The sequence below is a fragment of the Heterodontus francisci genome, chromosome 26, assembly GCF_036365525.1.
Source record: "Heterodontus francisci isolate sHetFra1 chromosome 26, sHetFra1.hap1, whole genome shotgun sequence".
Taxonomy (NCBI): domain Eukaryota; kingdom Metazoa; phylum Chordata; class Chondrichthyes; order Heterodontiformes; family Heterodontidae; genus Heterodontus; species Heterodontus francisci.
Window position 1 is genome coordinate 64,303,811 of NC_090396.1, and position 19,028 is coordinate 64,322,838.

The following is a 19,028-nucleotide window of genomic DNA, read 5'->3' on the forward strand; positions in this document are numbered from 1 at the left end:
TCACAATGGTGTCATGGGATCTTTCACAACCACCTGAGAGAGCAGACATGGCCTTGGTTTAACATCTCATCCAAAAAAAGACGGCATATTCACCAGTGCGGCATTCCCTCAGTACTCCACTGGAGTCCCACCCTAGATTTCTGTGCTCAAGTCTCTGGAGTAGGATTAAATCTGACCGAGATCCGTCCTCCCCACAACACAACATGCCATTTTGCAACACGAAGACATCCCTGATATGTACAATGATGCCCCAGCCCCACTATGGCTAATGGAGATGCAAAACCCAGGTGTTATATGTAGTAACTTGAGTGCTATGTTTTTTTGTGGATCATACAGATTTTACTGCTGGATCTTAGTCTTTTTTATTATTAAATATATGTTGAATTCACATGTATACAGTCTTTATTATTAAATATATGTTGAATTCACATGTATACAGTCTTTTTTATTATTAAATATATGTTGAATTCACATGTATACAACATTCCATGGCTCAGCTGTACACAACTATCTCAAGCTACAAAGCACTTTACGTTCACTGCTTTATACTGACTTTCATAGAATCATAGACTGCCAATGTGTATTTAAATATAATGTATACACACAGAGTACATATCAGTGAGGGAGATTCACCCCTATTCCCAAAATGCACTTCACACAGTCATTGTCCAATACATTAGTTCACTGTTCACCAATGGTCCACAATCCTGAACCCAGAGATCCAGGTTTAGTTTGTCCAATCTCTAGAGCAGATGCACTTTACAGCAATTTTGGAAATGTACATAATCCTCACCACCTTTTCTAATATTAAGAAAGAAAATGCAAGTCAAAAGGTGATTGTCTAGTCACACATGTAGATAGATACTTGACCACAAAATTGAACAAATGCAGACTCCTCTATTCCCCTTACAGTTGTGTCATTGAAAATAAGAATTTTCCGCCAATTGTAAGCTCTCTCAAATAGTACAATTCTGAATATTGCAAAAAAAACTGACTCCAAGGAATGTCAGCCTTTCACAGAATTATTCATCTGTTGGTACATGGGAAACACAAGAAGTTTAAGAAGTTCAGATAATTAAAATATTAGCCTCAATCAGCAGCACAGTTAAATAGAAAAACAAAGACTGGCCTATGTGAACTCATTGACATCATGCAATTTCTGGCACAATTATACCATGATTCATTACTAACGTCACAAAGTCTGGCCCTGATAAATTAATCTAGAACTCTTCCTTTTACCCCTATTCATCAAATGCCTTTATCTGCAGTAGGGTAGAGGTTGCACTATGGCTAGATCAGAAGTAACCGCTAACAATTTTTTTAAAATGAATGAAACGGTTTTTAAGTAGTAACAAAGCAGGAGGCACTTTCCTGACATCGCATTCTAAAATTTAGTGAATTTCACCAAGCAACTGTTGGTTTGCTGTCCTTTTCCTAAATGAATCCTCTGTCTTGGAGTTCAATGATGGCCTGTAGGATATTTACAGTATTTGGCACTGACCACTAGGACACAAGTGCACAGACTCAACACTTTAGGTCAAACATTACAAGTACACAAATATGAATCACTTGCCGCAGTTCAGAGAGTCCGCCAGACCATAGTATCGCAGTCTTTTGCTCTGGGTTGTAAGATGGGCATGGAACTCTCCATGTAAAATGTACCTACAAATATAGCCACCGTATCACAGATGTTGAATGTCCATCTGAAATTTCTAAGCTATAGCTCATTGTGTACTGAAGACCAGAGCAGAAAACAATAATCCTGTTGTTACCATGGATATATATGCAAGATTGCCCTATAAATCAAAAAAAAAAGCAAGTTTACATTTCTTACCTCACACTGAACGTGCTTCTCAAACCAGCTCAGCTCAATCTTTCGTGAATAATCTAATGGAAAATTCAACAGTTCTGTGACTCCTGAAATTAGTTCAATTTTCTAAAGAATTGAGACCGTTTTCAATCCAAGATAGGCATCTGCTGAAAAGCAGTGGAGATAAAAACTAGCAGAAAATTACCTTCAGAAAACGTAATTTTTAATCATTTTCACTCTTCTGTCCAAGCAGCCCATTTGTTAAGAATTGAAGAGTAAAGTTCTCATCGGCAACAAACAGGCCATACATTGTCTTCTTCTCCCTCCCTCTCCCAAAGCCCTTTGTCAAGAAAAAATCAAAGTTCTTCTTGTATTCACTTTGGGCGAGGAAAGGTTTTCTTTATTTTCAAAGTCAATAGTCCATTATACTTTAAATTTGATTGAGTGCAGCCTTTAGCACCACTGCATTCTTCAACTCAAGATCCTGGTGGGTGGAACTTAGCCAACTCATGGGGCCACATATCCAAAGCTATATGGGAAGCAGGTTCTCGGCTTCCTGCATGAAGTGATCATAAAAGAATTTGTGCTCCCTCACCAGAAGCCAGATCCCCTTGGTATCATCTCTTTTCCCAGCCCCAACATTGACGGTCCACCTCAGCCGCAGAATCTCCAAAGACTATTTTGAGTGCGGTCCCCAAGCACTGGGATTTTTTTTACATCGAAAGGCTTCCAGAAAATAAAAGGCTGACGGCAAGGGTATTGAAACTGAAGCATTTGAATCCTGGAAATCAGATACAATAAGGCCAGGCAACTCAATTTATATTTCTATTAATGAATAATATGTATATTTATTAGCTGATTGATCCTGTTCAGATTTCCTGAGTCTGGAGATTTGGAAAGTGTGTTTCTTAGCATCTTTACCCTAAATAACAATACCTAGATCTGTGTGTAACCACAGTTTGAGATCAGTGTAAATTAATGGGAACATTAATTCAAACGTTATAAGTGGTCCACAGGCCTCTACAGTACTTTTCTAAGAAACCTTTGAGAATAAAAAATTAGACATTCCCAGGCAATGGTGGCTCGGAAAACTGTAAAGTCAAGCCGAGATATTGTTTCATCTCAAAATAAGGATAAGTTATATTAAACACGACTGCTATTTCATTATTCAACTGCATAAAATGCAACAATCATTTTTGGAGACATTTCCAGGGAAAAGATGTTGCTGTTTGGTCCTAGAGTAAAAATGAATCCCAGGACACAAATTAATTTTCACTTGAAAAAACATGGGTTCATAAATGACAGCCAACGCAGAACTGTCAAAGGCAAACTGCGTCTAACAAATTTGATTCAGTTCTTCAGTGAAATAACAGACAGGACTGATGAAGGTAGTGCGGTTGATCTTGTGTATAGAGACTTTCAAAAGGTGTTTGATAAAGTGTCACATAATAGACTTGTTAGCAGAATTGAAGTCCATGGGATTAGAAAAGGACCAATGATGACCTGGAAAAGAAACTGGACAAGGGACAGAAAGCAGAGAGCAGAGATAAAGACATGTTTGTCAGACAACACTCCAGGAAAATTCACAAAAAAGGAGTCAACTAGTTTTGTGCATTAGGGAACAATAGTCAGGAAGGGAAAAAAAAAAAGGTGCAAATCAGACTGCCACAGATATACAGCCAATGCTATTTTAAGCGCACACATTAACCGTTGGTCTCAACAAGGGCACATTAAATATGCATTCTTACCTTCATATTACAATCCAATCAAACTCCAGATTCAGGATCAGTACAATGGGGTTACAAAAACAAAGCCACTAATCTTCATTTAATACACTGCAATCTTAATTTGGTAACACTGCTCATGTTTCTCTCTCGCCTGCTCATCCAACTCCAAAAAAGTTAGTTTCAGTAACCATTTAGTGTTTAGTGCCTCTTGCTTCCAGGGTATTTATTGTTGAAGAGGCTGATGCCAGCTTTGGAGGCGGTCTGTTTCACCTTGTTCAGTGTGGTCTTTTTAATGGCAGCTGGGGAAATGGTCTCTTGGTCAGCAAGAAACTGCAGCTCCCTAAAGAGAGAAAGGCAAAGACTCATGTACAAGTGCAAGAGCAGGGCGAGACACACGTGGAATAAATTCCCATAGCAAGCAGTTAAATAACTGCCCTACAATAAAAATGTCCTGCAATCTCTTTACCTATACATTCATCTTGAGAATACATCCTACATCAAAACAAGTGACCGAATAGTGACTCGCTGCAGCAATCGGTGATCGATGCTTGGTTTCCAAAACAAATGCCAAATCCAGGTGTTTATTAGCCTTGGTAACCCATTGTTTTTAGTGAAGCAGGACTGGGCAATGGGGTAAAGAGGAGCAAGGGAACTGGGAATGCAAGCTAAACAAAGATATTTGGCTAAATGTTACTGTAATAATATTGGCATTTAGCTGTTGAGTTATCCCTTATAAAAGAGGGTTAAAGGCCGATTTACAGTTGGGGAGGTGGGGAAAAAAAAGGAGGGGAGAAAGAAGAAACACAGACACACACCTCGTTCTTATACACGAAGCCTCGACAGCATTGATGAGCAGACTGCGGAACCCCCCACACTCCAGTAAGTGCACAGCATGGATTGTTGCACCACCTGGTGAACACACATTATCCTTCAGCTGCCCGGGGTGCTGCTCAGACTCCAGCAACATTTTAGCTGCACCCTGTCAAGAGAAGACGATGACAAAATATATACATCACTTCACAAAATCTTTGGTGGTTAAAGAAAAAATGAACAGCACATTTTTTTTTTAAATATTTGGAAATCAATGTAGCAAAAGCTGCCGCCAGAGTTTGGGTTGAACAATCAATAACTTGTAAGAACCGAAGAAATACAGACAAGCTTCAGCCTTTCATTCCAAAGAATTCCATTTCCTGGGAGTTTGGGGGAAACTTTAGATTCACTGAACGGATGAAGTGGTTTAAAATGGAACGGCTCCACGTCATCAATAAAACTGACAGATTTATTCATAGATTACTTTAAATTAGGATTGAGGTTGATAAAAGACACAACGTGGTTTACTAACCAGCAATGCTTGAGCCCCAAGTCGAACAGCCAACCGACGAGGGAGACCCATCTTCACTCCACCATCTGCCAGAGCGTCTATAGCTGTGAAAGCCTGGAAATAAAGCATGAAGGTTAAATTTCTGTGTCTGATGGAAGATGCACACTTCACCTTGTTTACAAAATTCTCTCTCCTTCCCCTACCACCAATCTCTGACTTTCATTAATGGACCTACTGCTGTCTCGGAAAGGCATACAATCTCACTCAGGAAGCCTGTGATTTTCCCAATCAAGGTCCATGCATCTGGAACATCAAAAATTTTATTTATATAGTGCCTTTAGTCATAAAACTTCCCAAGGTGCTTCACAAGAGCATTACCAAACAATATTAACTCACTTTGACTCCCCAAAGCCTGTCCACCATTTACAAAGCACAAGTCAGGAGTGTGATGGAATACTCTCCACTTGCCTGGATGGCTGCAGCTCCAACACTCTAGAAGCTCGATACCATCCAGGACAAAGCAGCCCGCTTGATTGGCACCCCATCTACAAACATTCACTCCCTCCACGACCGACGCACAGTGGCAGCAGTGTGTACCACCTACAAGATGTACTGCAGCAACGCACCAAGGCTCCTTAGACAGCACCTTCCAAACCCGCGACCTCTACCAACTAGAAGGACAAAGGCAGCAGATGCATGGGAACACCACCACCTGCAAGTTCCCTTCCAAGCCACACACCATCCTGACTTGGAACTATATCACCATTCCTTCACTGTTGCTGGGTCAAAATCCTGGAACTCCCTTCCTAACAGCATTGTGGGTGTACCTACCCCACATGGACTGCAGCGGTTCAAGAAGTCAGCTCACCACCACCTTCTCAAGGGCAATTAGGGATGAGCAAAAGATGGCAGCCTAGCCAGCGACACCCACATCCCCATAAATGAAAAATAAATTTTAAAAAATTCACACTGCGCCACATAAGGAGATATTAGGGGAGGTGACTAAAAGCTTGGTCAAAGAGCTAGGACTTAAGAAACGTCTTAAAAAGGAGAGAGGGGTAAAGAGACGAAGAGGTTTAGGAAGGGAATTCCAGAGCTTAGAGCCTAGGCAGCTGAAAGTCAAAAATCGGGGATACGCAAAAGGCCAGAGTTGGAGGAGCACAGAGGTCTTGGAGCGTTGCAGGGCTGGAGGAGGTTACAGGAGATAGGGAGGGACAGGGCAATGGAGGAATATGACAACAAGGATGAGAATTTTAAAAAGGAAATGTTGCCAGACCCGTAGCCAATGGAGATCAGGGAGCACAGGGGTAACGGGTTAACAGGACTTGGTGCAAGTTAGGATATGGACAGCAGAGTGTTGGATGAGCTTAATTTGACAAAGGATGCACGGTGAAAGGTCAGCCAGGAAAGCCCTTAAAACCTACCACTTTCACCTGCCCTCCTTCTTTGATAATGCACCTGTGAAGCACCTTGGGACATGTTACTATGTCAAGAGCATCATATAACAGGAGAACTGCTCAGAGAGGGGAGGCCATGAGATTCAAGCTGCCCAAACACAAGTTAAGATATGCAGATATTTGTTTGGAAAAGAAGTCCAGGGATTTGTAGTGTGTGAGGATAATGATGAATTGCTGTCTGATGGTGGGCCTGATAAAAATCACTTGACATTTCTTATGCTCAAACAGATTTTTGTTGTGTCGCAGATCATTTTACAAAGACAAAAGATGAAAGGAAGAAAAACAAAAGATCTTTCACAAGAACTAACCAACATACAAAGATTTCCTACCATAAACCTCTTTCAAATGTGGTTATATATAGAATTACAGTATAGAAACAGGCCATTCGGCCCAAATGGTCTATGCAGGTGTTTGGTCTCCATACAAGCCTCCTTCCACCCTTCCTCATCTATCCCCATCATCATGACCCCCTGCAATTTTCCCTCAAAAGAACATACTTCCGATAACCTTATAGAGTGGTCAGGTTGTTCCCCCTTCACCAGCATCCTTCATTTCTTACCAAATCTGAACACTTTTTGATTAGTATGTTTTGTGCACAAGGTGACAGGCTTGGTACGTACATAGGCAGGACCACTGCCACTTAGTCCAGTGACTGCATCAATCACGTCCTCCTCCACCTCCACACAGTACCCGACACTGGCCATCAGCTGCTCCAGCAGGTTCCCGTCTTCAACCTCTGCATGCGTTCCCGTGGCATACACAGTGGCCCCCTCTCGTACAATCACAGGAGTGTTGGTCATTAAGCGGATCACTTTCGGACTATCACGCACAGTGGCCAGTTTCTGTAATACAAAAAAAAAGTGGCCAGCCAAGTCACTGCAGCTGAAGTGTAAGCATTAATGCTACACAGAATTTACAGCAGCCAAACAGCCCATTTAGCCTAACTGGTCTATCCTGGTGTCCTCTCACCCCTCTTCATATCAGCATATACTTCTATTCCTTTCTCCCTCTGGTGTTTATCTACGTTCCCCCTATATAAATCTTTGCTATTAGCTCATCAAATATTTATTTGAAAAATATAAGTGGATCCCTTCATAATAAACTGTTCAAACTGACTGGAGGATGAATGATAACCAGACCAGTAGGAATTCACCAACTTGGGGATAAATACCCTCTCCAGCTTACAGCAACAAATCACATATAGAGGTTAGATAGAGGGGGGAAAATCTTCATTCAAGGAGCAAATACATGGAAGAGTAAGCTATTCAGCTACTTGAGCCTGCACTGCCATTCAATTAGACATGGTTGATTTGTCCCTCAATTCCATTTACCCACCTTAGGTTATTATCCCTCAATACTCTTATCGAACAGAAATCTATCGATCTCAGTTTTAAATGCTCCAGTTGTCCCAGCATCCATACCCAGAATTCCAGATTTCTATTGCCATTTATACAATAACAACAATGCCTGGTGTAGAGTTCAGGAAGTGTGAGGTAATGGATGACGAATCATGGCTTATCGCAGTAGACGGAGGTGATTACAAAAAAGAGAGGGTAGAGGATATTTCGGAAAGATTGAATTGTTAGAAAAGGAGAGGGTGAAGCTCTAGGTCAGAGACATTTGGGAGAGAAAGAAAGAAAGCAGACACAGTTTAAAGTGGGATACCCAACAAGATACTGGTTGGAGTTTTTTTTTAAAAAAGAACAGGCTTTGCTGCCAAGGATCTATGAAAATGATGTTGTAATTTTAACAGATGATTTCAGTGAAAAATAAATTGGGAATGTCCCCAAGTGACCTAGAGTCAGATTCAGAAGATATAAAACTCAGTTCCATGACCAATTTCCTGAAGGAATCAACAAAAGGCTGTTCTCAGGTTGACTTGCAATCGGATCTGACCAGGCAGCATACATGGGATCGTTGATTGATAGCGATCATGATTATGATCAACAGGATTTAGGATTCAACAATGCTGAGGACCAATACAAAGGTTTACAATTTTAATAAGAGATTAAATGCAAGGATAGAGGGAACAGTTACAACAGAGCAATTGGGTGGATGGGGAGGGGGGAGGGTTTACATACGAAGTAGGAGCAGGAGTAGGCCACTCGGCCCCTCGAGTTCATGGCTGAACTGATTTCTCCACATTACCACCTACCCCCAATAACCTTTCACTCCCTTGCTTATCAAGAATCGGTCTACCTCTGCCTTAAGCATTTTCAAAGACTCTGCTTCCACCGCCTTTTGAGGAAGAGAGTTCCAAAGACTCACGACACAGAAAATATTTCTCCTCATCTCTGTCTTAAATGGGCGACCCCTTACTTTTAAACAGTGAACCCTGATTCAAGATTCTCATACAAGGGAAACATCCTTTCCACATCCACATTATTTTATTTGTTTCAGGGGATGTGGGCATCGCTGATAGGGCCAGCATTTGTTGCCCATCTCTAATTGCCCTTGACAAGGTGGTGGTGAGCTGCCTTCTTGAACTACTGCAGTCCATCTGGTGTGTTAGGAAGTGAGTTCAAAAGGCCACACTGAGCAACAAGCAGGACAATAAGAGAGGGCAAGAGCGAGAGCGAGCAAGAGCGAGGCAGTTCACTGGAAACAGAGGGAAGGAAAGAAGGGACTGAGGGAAAAAAATCTACCTTCAAGAAAATGTAATGCAGAGAATTGGAGACATCTGGTTAACATCAGAAAGCACTTCTCACTAAGGTTGCTCCAGCTTCTCAGGGCAACTAGAGACAGGTGGTAAATGCAGCCATGTCAATATCACCCATTTCCATTACATGGAATGGTCGTGCTGATAAGGCACAGATGCAATTAAGAGCCAAATAAATCATGTGATGAGGAGTTGAAAGGAAGTTAAATTTCTCTTTATTTATAGGTCAGCTAAGGTGGCTAAAATTGACTACCTCATCTGTGTCACTTCTGAGAAGTGGCTGTCCCACACATTTAAAAATGGCAACAACAAAAAAATTCCAACAGATAAAGCCTATGAAAAGATCTTAACTGAATACATAATATAATTTCATGAGGTTACATTTGCATGCACTTCAAAAGGATAAATTCATACAGAATTAATGAAAGTACACCAGACTCACATTATACAGATCACTCTTTGTAGTGATGAGCCACTCATAATGTTCAAACTTTGCTTTCTAAAGCTAAGAGCTGTCCAATGTTATTGCATTTGGCTGGAATGAACAGTGGAGTTCATCGTACTCATCAATTTTGTGGCACTCCCTTCTATTATGATGCTCGGCTCTTTGAAGCATTAAAATTCCATTCAGAGCACCAAAATGGCAGCGCATTGGGACAGAGGAGTTGTGTCACTATTTGAAATGCTGGGTGTGCACGGAGCAGTGCAGATCAGAAATTGAGAAGTCAGCAGTGTCCACCAGAAATCACAATGTGCTGACATTTATACTGATCATTTGGGTTGCAAATGGCACCAAAATGATTAAAACAATAACTACAAAATTGAATATAAACACATTAATCACCAGCTCAAGCTGCCCTGGACATATTTCTTTCCTCAACCACCAAATAAGAGGGCCAACTTGGTTATTCATCTCATTGCGCGTTGTGTGACAATGTGTCTAGGGGGATGCAGGCACCATTTTAATCAAAGTCAAAGTCACTGGTTATATGAAGTGATGTGGGCTATTTGAGAAACTATAGGCATTCATAGAATTTTACAGCACAGAAGGTGGTCATTCATCCCAACAATCTTGTGCTATCTCCCTGAAAGAGCCATTTACTTTGCCCTGTTCCCCATACCCTTTTATTTTCTTCAAATAATTCACTCAAATGTAAGTTCTTTCTTTTAAATGTACAAAAATTAAGACACCAGCTCTGAAAATAGCATAAATCACAATTATAGACCATCCGAATTCACAATCCCACTGTCATTTTAGTCACTAATGGTGCCTGAACAAAATTCAAGCAAAAGATCACTTCAAAAATAAGCCTCACCTTCTCTATGGAGCTAATGGTAACTCCAGCAGCACAAGACACAACTAAGTGACGTTCTTCGATGTCAGGAGCAATCTCATCCAGGACGAAAGGGATAATGGGCGGTTTGACGGCAAGAAACAGCACATCACTCTTTTGAACGGTCTCCTTGTTGCTCAAGGTAAAATTGACACCAAGTTTCTACAAAATGAAAGTTTTTTTAAAATAAAAATGGAAACATTGGAGTGAAGAAGCATCTCACACAGTAAAGCAGACCCTCAGAGCCATAATGACAAGACTTGCACCCACATTTATTCTAAATCACTTCCCTAAAGTTAAAATACAATTGCTATTAAATTATGGGAGCTACAGTAATACAATAGATATTCTGTCTGATTACTTTGTGGCATTTTAACCACGTGATGTGATCAGAACCATTGATTTATTAGACTGGACCCTGTGATCCCAGTCACTCACACATTGTTCAGTAACAGCTTTGACAAAAAGCCATAGGTATACGGGGACACGAACAGGACATTCAGACTCTTGAGCGTGTTCCGCCATTCAATTAGATCATGGCTAATTTGTACCTTTAGTCCATCTATCTGCCTTGGTTCTGGAACCCTCAATACTTTTGCCTAACAAAATCTAATCAATCACAGGTTTTGACATTTTCAACTGACCCACAGACCTTTTGAGGGATGAGTGTTCCAGATTGGTCACTATCCTTTAGTGTGACAAAGTGCTTGCTGACATCATCCCCAAATGTCCTGGCTCTAATTTTAAAGTTTTGCCCCCTTGGAAGAAACAGAATTTCCTTCCAATTTAAAAATCTAAGAAAATTACCAGATAATAAACAAACTTCAAGGAGGCTTTGGGTTCAAACCTGACCTCACATTTAGTCAAATTTGTGCTTATTCAGGAGAATTGAACAGAAGGAGGGTGTCGAAAGACATAACTAAAGTCTCTGTGCCTCCTTTTTGTTCCTTCTCCTCAAACTTGAGAACGCTATTCCTGCAAGTCGGATGCAAAAAAAACCCAGAATCTGCAACCCTCTCCCTCTCTGTGCATGAATAAGCAAATTAGCTTAGTTTTATGAGTGAGATTGGAAATGCAACTCGCTTTTTTTTTAAACTTACTAACTGCCTATATGTGGAATTACAATGACAATATTAAATAAAAGGCTCTCTGAACCAAGAACTGCAGATTATTAAATGAACAGTGGTAATTTTGCCAGTTAGTGTCTAAACATCAATCTATTTGTGTCATCAGGAAGGCATGTGTTTGAGTGCAGGATTTTTTTCTTAATTCTTTCACAGGATGTGGGCATCACTGGCAAGGCCAGTATTTGTTGCCCATCCCCAATTGCCCTTGACAACGGAGTGGCTTGCTAAGCCATTTCAGAGGGCAGTTAGTTAAGAGTCAACCACATTGCTGTGGGTCTGGAATCACATGTAGGCCAGACCAGGTAAGGACAGCAGCTTTCCTTCCCTAAAGGACGTTAGTGAATCAGATGGGTTTTTCCGACAATCGATGATAGTAATGTTGCCATGAAACTGAGACTAGCTTTCAATTCCAGATTTTTAATTAATTAATTGCATTTAAATTCCACCAGCTGTCGTGGTGGGATTTGAACCCGTATATCCAAGGCATTAGAATGGGACTCTGGATTAGAGGTTCAGAGACACTACCACTGCCTCCACTTAAATTGATGATTGTTCATCTGCTTTCTATAGTCGGCAATCATTACATCCACTTTCTTTTAGATGGGTTGAGATTTTATTTTTAAAAAGTAAGGACTTTTAGCAAACTGCTCCCAAGCAGACAAGATCCTCTGTGGGCATGGCAGAACAGAGGGAGATCAGGATTGGGAAGGAAAGTTGAAGCAGGCCAGACAGAGGTGTCAGTGTGTTGTTCCAGCTGAAATAACTGAAGCTTTTGGGCATGAACGCTCCCATACAGCCTCAGCCCAGGATCGTCACTCACTCAGTTACCAGAAAAATCAATACTAAATTTACCTCACAGTACAGCTTGAAACAGCCCTGCTGTGTGGCCCCAAGCAGGCTGAGTGTTCATCCACACAGAGGGAGCTCTGGTTATTCACACAAGCCAGCAATGTAGCCCATAGCCAGCCAATGATGTAACCACAGCAGTCAATATACTCGACCAGGTGTAGCTGGTTGCTGTGAAAACTATCCCCAGGTGGATCCTACACTAGTTATTTACATAATAATCTCACTATTCAAAAAAAAGGGACAGTGCTGCAGCTGATTGGTAAAGCAAACAGAGAACATGTTGATGCCTACCCTCAGGCCTCCGACAGTGGGTAAATCCTGGTCTGGTGAACTTGCTGTAATCTTATGAGCAGCTAAGACACCTGAGGACGAAAAATTAAGTTTCAGAAAAAGAAGTTCAGGTAAATGGGATCCACAACCACACAGAAAAATGAGCTAGTCTTCCCCCAAGTCATCTTCAATAGCCTCCTGTGTGGAATATTGTCAACAGTGGTGGAGGGGTATTGTGCCAACCCACCAACGTGGAGCTCCACATATAGGCCAGGGGTTGCAACTTCCCTTCCTTGAAGAACTTTAGGGAATCAGCTGGATTTTTACCACAACGTATTAGCATTAATGGTCACCAGCCCATAAAGCACCAACCAGATTTATTGAATTCAATTACCCAGCACAGAAGCAGGCCATTTGGCCCATCATATCTGTGGCAGCTGAAAGGGTGCTATCCAGCCTAGTCCCACTTTCCAACTCTTGGTCAATAGCCCTGTGGGTTACGGCACTTCAAGTGCATATCCAAGTATTTTATTTTTAAATGGGATGAGGGTTTCTGCCTCTACCACCCTTTCAGGCAGTGAGTTCCAGATCCCCACCACCCTCTGTGAAAAGAATTCCTCCTCAACTTCCCTCCTAATCCTGCTGTCAATTTGTTTAAAATCTAAGCCTTCTGGTTATTGACCTCTCTGCTAAGGGTAATAGGTCCTTCCTATCTAGGTCCCTCATCATTTACACCTCAATTAAATCTCCCCTCAGCCTCCTTTGTTCCAAAGAAAAAAACCCCAGCCTAATCAATCTTTTCTCATTGTGAGGAATCTTACCACAGAGTGATCATAGTGAAATTGGAACTCAGAACCTCTGGGCTGTGAGTCTACCACTACAATGCTACAGTGTTGTGAGCTCGTCAGAGTGTGTTAACACAGAAAATATGTAGCAATTGGAAATCGCTCATTTATTTCAGGTTAATGTTCATCCTTCGCTACAACATTGCTTCACAATGCCAAGAGATTGGCAAACCATTCTCCAATCACATCTCAGTCAATACAGCAATCAATAGTTTTGTTTTATTTTCTCCCAATGAATGAGCGACATTACCAGCTAAAAGACTACTCCTGCAAAACAAAGTGACAGTCTCATTTAGAATGCAAACAGATCTCCCACGGCGTTGCTCAACGGAAGTCAGATTACACTTTTCTTTTTACATATGGTGATGGAAGGATTTCACAGAGGCTACAGCTAGCAATTGCCCCGAAGTTCATGTGTTATATATTCCACCACCCCACTAAAGATGATACCATTTGATCGGAATTCAAGCAACACCAAAGAGCATCCGTTGAACTGCGAACTCATCCCGTGCTCAAAGATCAAGAAAGCACAACGTCTACGGACTTGCAATAGTTTCTACTGGAAAAAAAAACTCAACTTCCGCTCTACAGATGCAGCAAGTTTTCAGTGTTCTCCGCCTTCATTTCAGATTTACAGTTCTTTTTACAAGATATTTGTTGATACAGACAGTGCAGACTGGTTTCTCCTCGTCTGTATCCTGTCCCACACAAAAACCCACTTCAACATCCCTCCATCATATATAAGCTCCTGGTCCATCACAGCACTGAATTTAAAATTAGTCATTTGGCAGTACAGAACTTGAGTATTGCTGAAAATAGAGACATGTTGTCGAAGCTTTTCATCTTGCACTCTTCAGGACAGCTCATAAGAATACCAATGTAAGAGAAAGAAACAACTTTATACTGTATGAGAAGAGAGTGCTGGTTGGTTGGCAATTGGACTCTGATTGGTCGAGGCATTGCCTTGGAGAATGCTCCAGTTTATGGTGACTGACAATTAACTGCCAAGCTTTGTTTGAAATTTAAACTGGGCAGCTTGACTCTGATTGGTCGAGGCATTGTCCTGAGGAACGAACCAGCGAATGACTGACACATTTTGTTGAGCTGAAACAGGCACACTTGTTCTTTCTGTCTGCAAAGAACAGGGCCCTGTGTATTAATATATGTAGCTTCCAGTACGTGCAAATGCATCATTCTGCGAGCCCGACGGACAATCTTAAATTGGTTGTCAGCGTAATTCTTAACACACCGAGGATTATTTAACAAATGTTGGCCAATCGCGGAATCACATCCAAAGTTGGGACACAATATTTTGAGTTTTGCAAGCACAGGCTGGTTGGGTACGGCCTGTACCTTGACCGTTGCAAACAGCAGGTACCTTGCCTGTTGCAAACAGCAGAAGGGACATGTTGCCTTGACCAGAGTCAAGCTGCCTGATTAAATTTCAAACAAAGCTTGACAGTTAACTGTCAGTCACCATAAACTGGTGCATTCCCCATGGCAACACCTCTACCAATCAGAGTCCACTTGCCAACCAATCAGCACTCTCTTCTCGTACAGCATAAATTTGTTGTTTCCCTTACACTGGTATTCTTGTGAATTGTCCTGATGAATGCAAGACAAAAAGCTTTGAATACTCAAATTTAAAATTGTTGCCTGTCTTCACATTCCTTACTGTGATCTATAATCTCCGCTAGCATTACAAGCCCTCCCACTTTCTTCAGTTTCCTCTCACTCTGGTCTTCTGTGAATGCGTCCCCCTCCCTGTCTCTTGGTCCCACTATTAGGGGCAGAACCTTCAGTCACCTTAGCCCCTTACTCTCTGGAAGCCTTTCACTTCTAAAAAAAAAGAAAAACATTTTTCAGAGGACTGAATTAATAAATTACTTTTGAATTTCAGTCCCTGTTGTCATGCAGACAGATTTCTGCCTATGTTGCATAAATAGAGATAAACAGCAAGTTAATTTGTGTTGGTCTTTAAAAAAATTGTCAAAGCCCTTCTTTTCAACCAAGCTTTCAGAAACCACTCCAAACTGGCCCACAGCACAGCTCATTGTTGCTTTCTGTACAACAGCTTACATTAATATAGTGCCTTTGATGCAAGAAAATGTCTCAAAGCACTTCACACAGATCACCAGGCCAGATGGGAGAGACTAGTGGTGGGAGGCAGGGGGGGGGGGGGGGGGGGCGGGGGGGGAAATGACCAAAATCTTGGTCAAGGAGATGGGTCTCAAGGACACATTTCAAAGCTGAAGTTAGAAGCAGGCTCCAAGCAGTGGAGGTGAGACAGTGGAACACTCATTCATCCACAGTGATATTTGGCAGGGGGAGGCAGTTGAAAGGTAGAACGGCAGAGCCAGAGGAATGGAGAGCTCAAAGGGGATATTCAGCTGGATGAGATTACAGACATAAGGGGAGGCAAGGAGGTATTAATAGACAAGGATTTGAAAATTGATTCCTTAGGGTAACAGAAGCCAGAGTAGGTCAGCAAGGTGATGGGTGTGAGCATTAGTTACATGCAGCAGAGTTTTGGATAATCTCAAGTTTATGGAGGTTGGAGATTAGGAAGGCAGCAATTTTCACATTGGCATAGTCAAGATTGAAAATGAGAAAGAAGTCAACACGGGCTCAGTGTCAGAGTGGGATGAGCATGGACAGAGACAGAAAATGTTGCAGAGGTGGAACTAAGCAGTCTCTAGGCTGGGCAGTTTAAATCTCAGCTCAACTCAGGGTTGGCCAAAACATTAAAATTACAGATGATCTGGTAAAGCCATGGGAGGGGAAATGGGGAAACAAGAACATAAGAAATAGGTGCAGAAGAGACCAGAAGGCCCATCGAGACTGCTCCACCATTCAATACAATCATGGATGATCTGCAACTTCAATTCCACTTTCCTGCCTGCTCCCCGTGTCCTTCAATTCCCTGCAAGACCAAAAATCTAGCTATCTATCCCAGCCTTAAATGTATTCAATGATGGTGCATTCACAACCCTCTGGGGGACAGAATTCCAAAGGGATGGCTGGCTGGTGAGGAAAGGTGAGAACAGCGAGATAGTGGGGAGGGAAAGCGATAGAGATGGTGAACCGGGGAGGAGAGGGGAGGGGAAGGGGCAGTGACAGGCTGGGGAGAGGAGTGGAGCTGGAACTGAGTTTGTGACAAGGATCAAAAGCAAAGCCATCATTTCCCCCCTCCCTCCCCATGTTGAACTGAAAGTAGTTGTGACTGGTGCCAAGATTTGATGTCAGACAGAATGTAGAGAGGTGGAGGTGCTGGATAGGTGTTCAAATCGAATTTATTCCTTCGATGGGTCAGGCAAATCGTTTTGGGACAAGTTCTTCACTGAAGGAGCCGTATGAATGCTGCGGTTCTCTGTCGATAAGCGGGCACACGACTGCATCCCAACACTATTTACCTGTAACGAGAGGCAGCAACCCACTCTACACATAGCCACCTGTTCTGACCGGTAACTTCTCACCTGCAGCCGTGAATCCTCGGGCTAAAGCAAAGGCCAGCTGACCCGCACCAATAAATCCAACACTCATTTCTTTATTCTTTTGTGAAGGTAATCCGGAAGCCGTTTCCAATCGTCACCTGGAACACAAAACCATGCGGAAATAACTTACCCTGCTGAGGGGGAATTAGAGACAATTGCCTCTTATATTAAAAAAACCACATTAAAGACAAGCTGATGCCCTAACGCTGGAAAACCGACCTTCTGCAATGCTCCAAGAGACTCCACTGGAACCAACCCAGTCAACGTGGCTTAACAATGTATCAAACCAACCAACCTTATTACTTCTCCAGTGACACCGCATCGACCAATGAGCTTGAGAATTGTGGCTAGACTCCGCCCATCTGCTCGCCGTGCACCAATAGGAAAAGAGAAGGGCGGGCTTCCTGGAATAAAGTTAGATGAGCCTGACAACAGCAGCTCAGCATTGCATCATTCACAAGCACTCAGTGTGTTGCTGAGAGTGGGAAGGTGCTTGTCTGAGCGGCACCGCCTGATGGTGCAGCTTTAAAGTGGCATTGTCACTCTTCTAATAAGGCACTGCCAGCAATATGGGCTTATCTTTTTCAGTCTAGTCTTTAGCACAAAATCTAGGCTGACATTCCCAGGGCCAGTACAAATATCTTGAAAATCAGGAAATTTTGGCATAAGAATCACGAGAGTTGCTACTTATCAAACATAAAAAACTTGCATTTATATAGCTCCTTTCACAGCCGCAAGGCACTTTACAGCCAAAGAAGTACTTTTGAAGTGTAGTCGCTGTTGCAGTGTCGGAAACACGGCAGCCAATTTGTGCACAGCAAGCTCCCATAAACAGCAATGGGATAATGACCAGATAACATGTTTTTGTGATGTCGATTGAGGGATAATTATCAGCAAGGAAACCGGGGATAACTCCCCTACTCTTCTTCAGAAGAATGCTGTGGGATCTTTTACATCCACCTGAGAGGGCTGACTGAGCCTTAGTTTAATATTCCATTCAAATAATAGCACTTACTCAGCATTACACTGGAGTATCAATTTTTGTCTTTAAGTCCTGGAATGGGACTTGAACCAAGTATCTTCTGATTTAGAAATTAGTATACTACCAACTAAGCCATGGTAAACACACATAAAACCCACTATAGATTGGCAGTTGGTTTATAAGCCTCATTTGTGGCTTATTTAATCTCCAGCAGGTCAGAGTTCTTTACAAAAATGGCATTTTTGCATGTGAAAATGCTTTACAAAACACCTTTAAAAATCCTACCATTTATCCCTTTGTTGCGATGCATCTCAATTTAATGTTATGTTGAGAGTGATTGGAATGACAGCTGGGCACTGGTGATAATATTTAAGTTTATAAGTTGCATTTTGTTTTATAGTTTCGTTCTTTATTAGCTGTGCCCCTCTGAAAAAGAGGGCAACTTTGTTTGATAGGAAGACCCCCCCCCCCACCCCCCATGTCTCCTTATTGGTTTATTAGAGAAAGCAACAAAAAAGATCTCTGACACTTCCCTTCCCTTCCTCGACTTCTCTGTCTCCATCTCTGGGGATAGGTTGTCTACCAATATCCATTATAAGCCCACTGACTCCCACAGCTACCTCGACTACACTTCTTCACACCCTACCTCCTGTAAGGACTCCATTCCATTCTCCCAGTTTCTCCGTCTCCGACGCATCTGCTCTGATGATGCTACCTTCCATGACGGTGCTTCTGATATGACCTCCTTTTTCCTCAACCGAGGATTTCCCCCCACTGTGGTTGACAGGGCCCTCAACCGTGTCCGACCCATTCCCCGCACCTCTACCCTCACCCCTTCCCCTCCCTCCCAGAACCGTGACAGGGTTCCCCTTGTCCTCACTTTTCATCCCACCAGCCTCCATATCCAAAGGATCATCCTCCGCCATTTTCGCCACCTCCAGCGTGATGCCACTACCAGTCGCATCTTTCCCTCCCTTCCCCTGTCAGCATTCCGAAGGGATCGTTCCCTCCGCGACACCCTGGTCCACTCCTCCATTACCCCCACCACCTCGTCCCCGTCCCAGGGCACCTTCCCTTGCGATCGCAGGAGGTGTAATACCTGTCCCTTTACCTCCTCTCTCCTCACTATCCCAGGCCCCAAACACTCCTTTCA

General features: G+C 42.4%; 1 protein-coding gene across 3 annotated transcripts; it reads right to left on the minus strand.

Annotated features, from left to right (window-relative positions):
* Window positions 1–352: 352 nt before the first annotated feature.
* pycr1a (pyrroline-5-carboxylate reductase 1a) lies at window positions 353–17,196 on the minus strand. 3 transcript variants are annotated; one of them, XR_010977586.1, is made up of 9 exons: window positions 17,113–17,196; window positions 16,876–16,991; window positions 12,576–12,646; window positions 10,291–10,470; window positions 6,936–7,157; window positions 4,880–4,972; window positions 4,353–4,516; window positions 3,559–3,877; window positions 353–1,796 (listed from the first exon to the last, which is right to left on the minus strand). XR_010977586.1 is itself a non-coding variant. In XM_068058422.1 (8 exons), the coding sequence occupies exons 2-8, from the start codon at window positions 16,940–16,942 to the stop codon at window positions 3,736–3,738; spliced, it is 939 nt and encodes a 312-aa protein (XP_067914523.1). In that variant the 5' UTR covers window positions 16,943–16,991; window positions 17,113–17,196; the 3' UTR covers window positions 353–3,735. The 3 variants fall into 3 exon arrangements, 1 of the variants encoding a protein (XP_067914523.1); XR_010977585.1 differs by having other exon boundaries at window positions 353–3,325; XM_068058422.1 differs by having other exon boundaries at window positions 353–3,877.
* Between the last annotated feature and the right edge of the window lie 1,832 nt (window positions 17,197–19,028).

What these genes read in the sequence shown, in the direction of transcription:
- pycr1a (XM_068058422.1), bottom strand. Translation starts at nt 16,942, where the DNA reads ATGAGTGTTGGATTTATTGGTGCGGGTCAGCTGGCCTTTGCTTTAGCC. An exon ending in CCACTGTCGGAGGCCTGAGG is followed by an intron (nt 10,471 to 12,575) that starts GTAGGCATCAAC and finishes TTCATTTTGTAG; the next exon opens with AAACTTGGTGTCAATTTTAC. An exon ending in GCTTCGTGTATAAGAACGAG is followed by an intron (nt 3,878 to 4,352) that starts GTGTGTGTCTGT and finishes TTCTCTCTTTAG; the next exon opens with GGAGCTGCAGTTTCTTGCTG.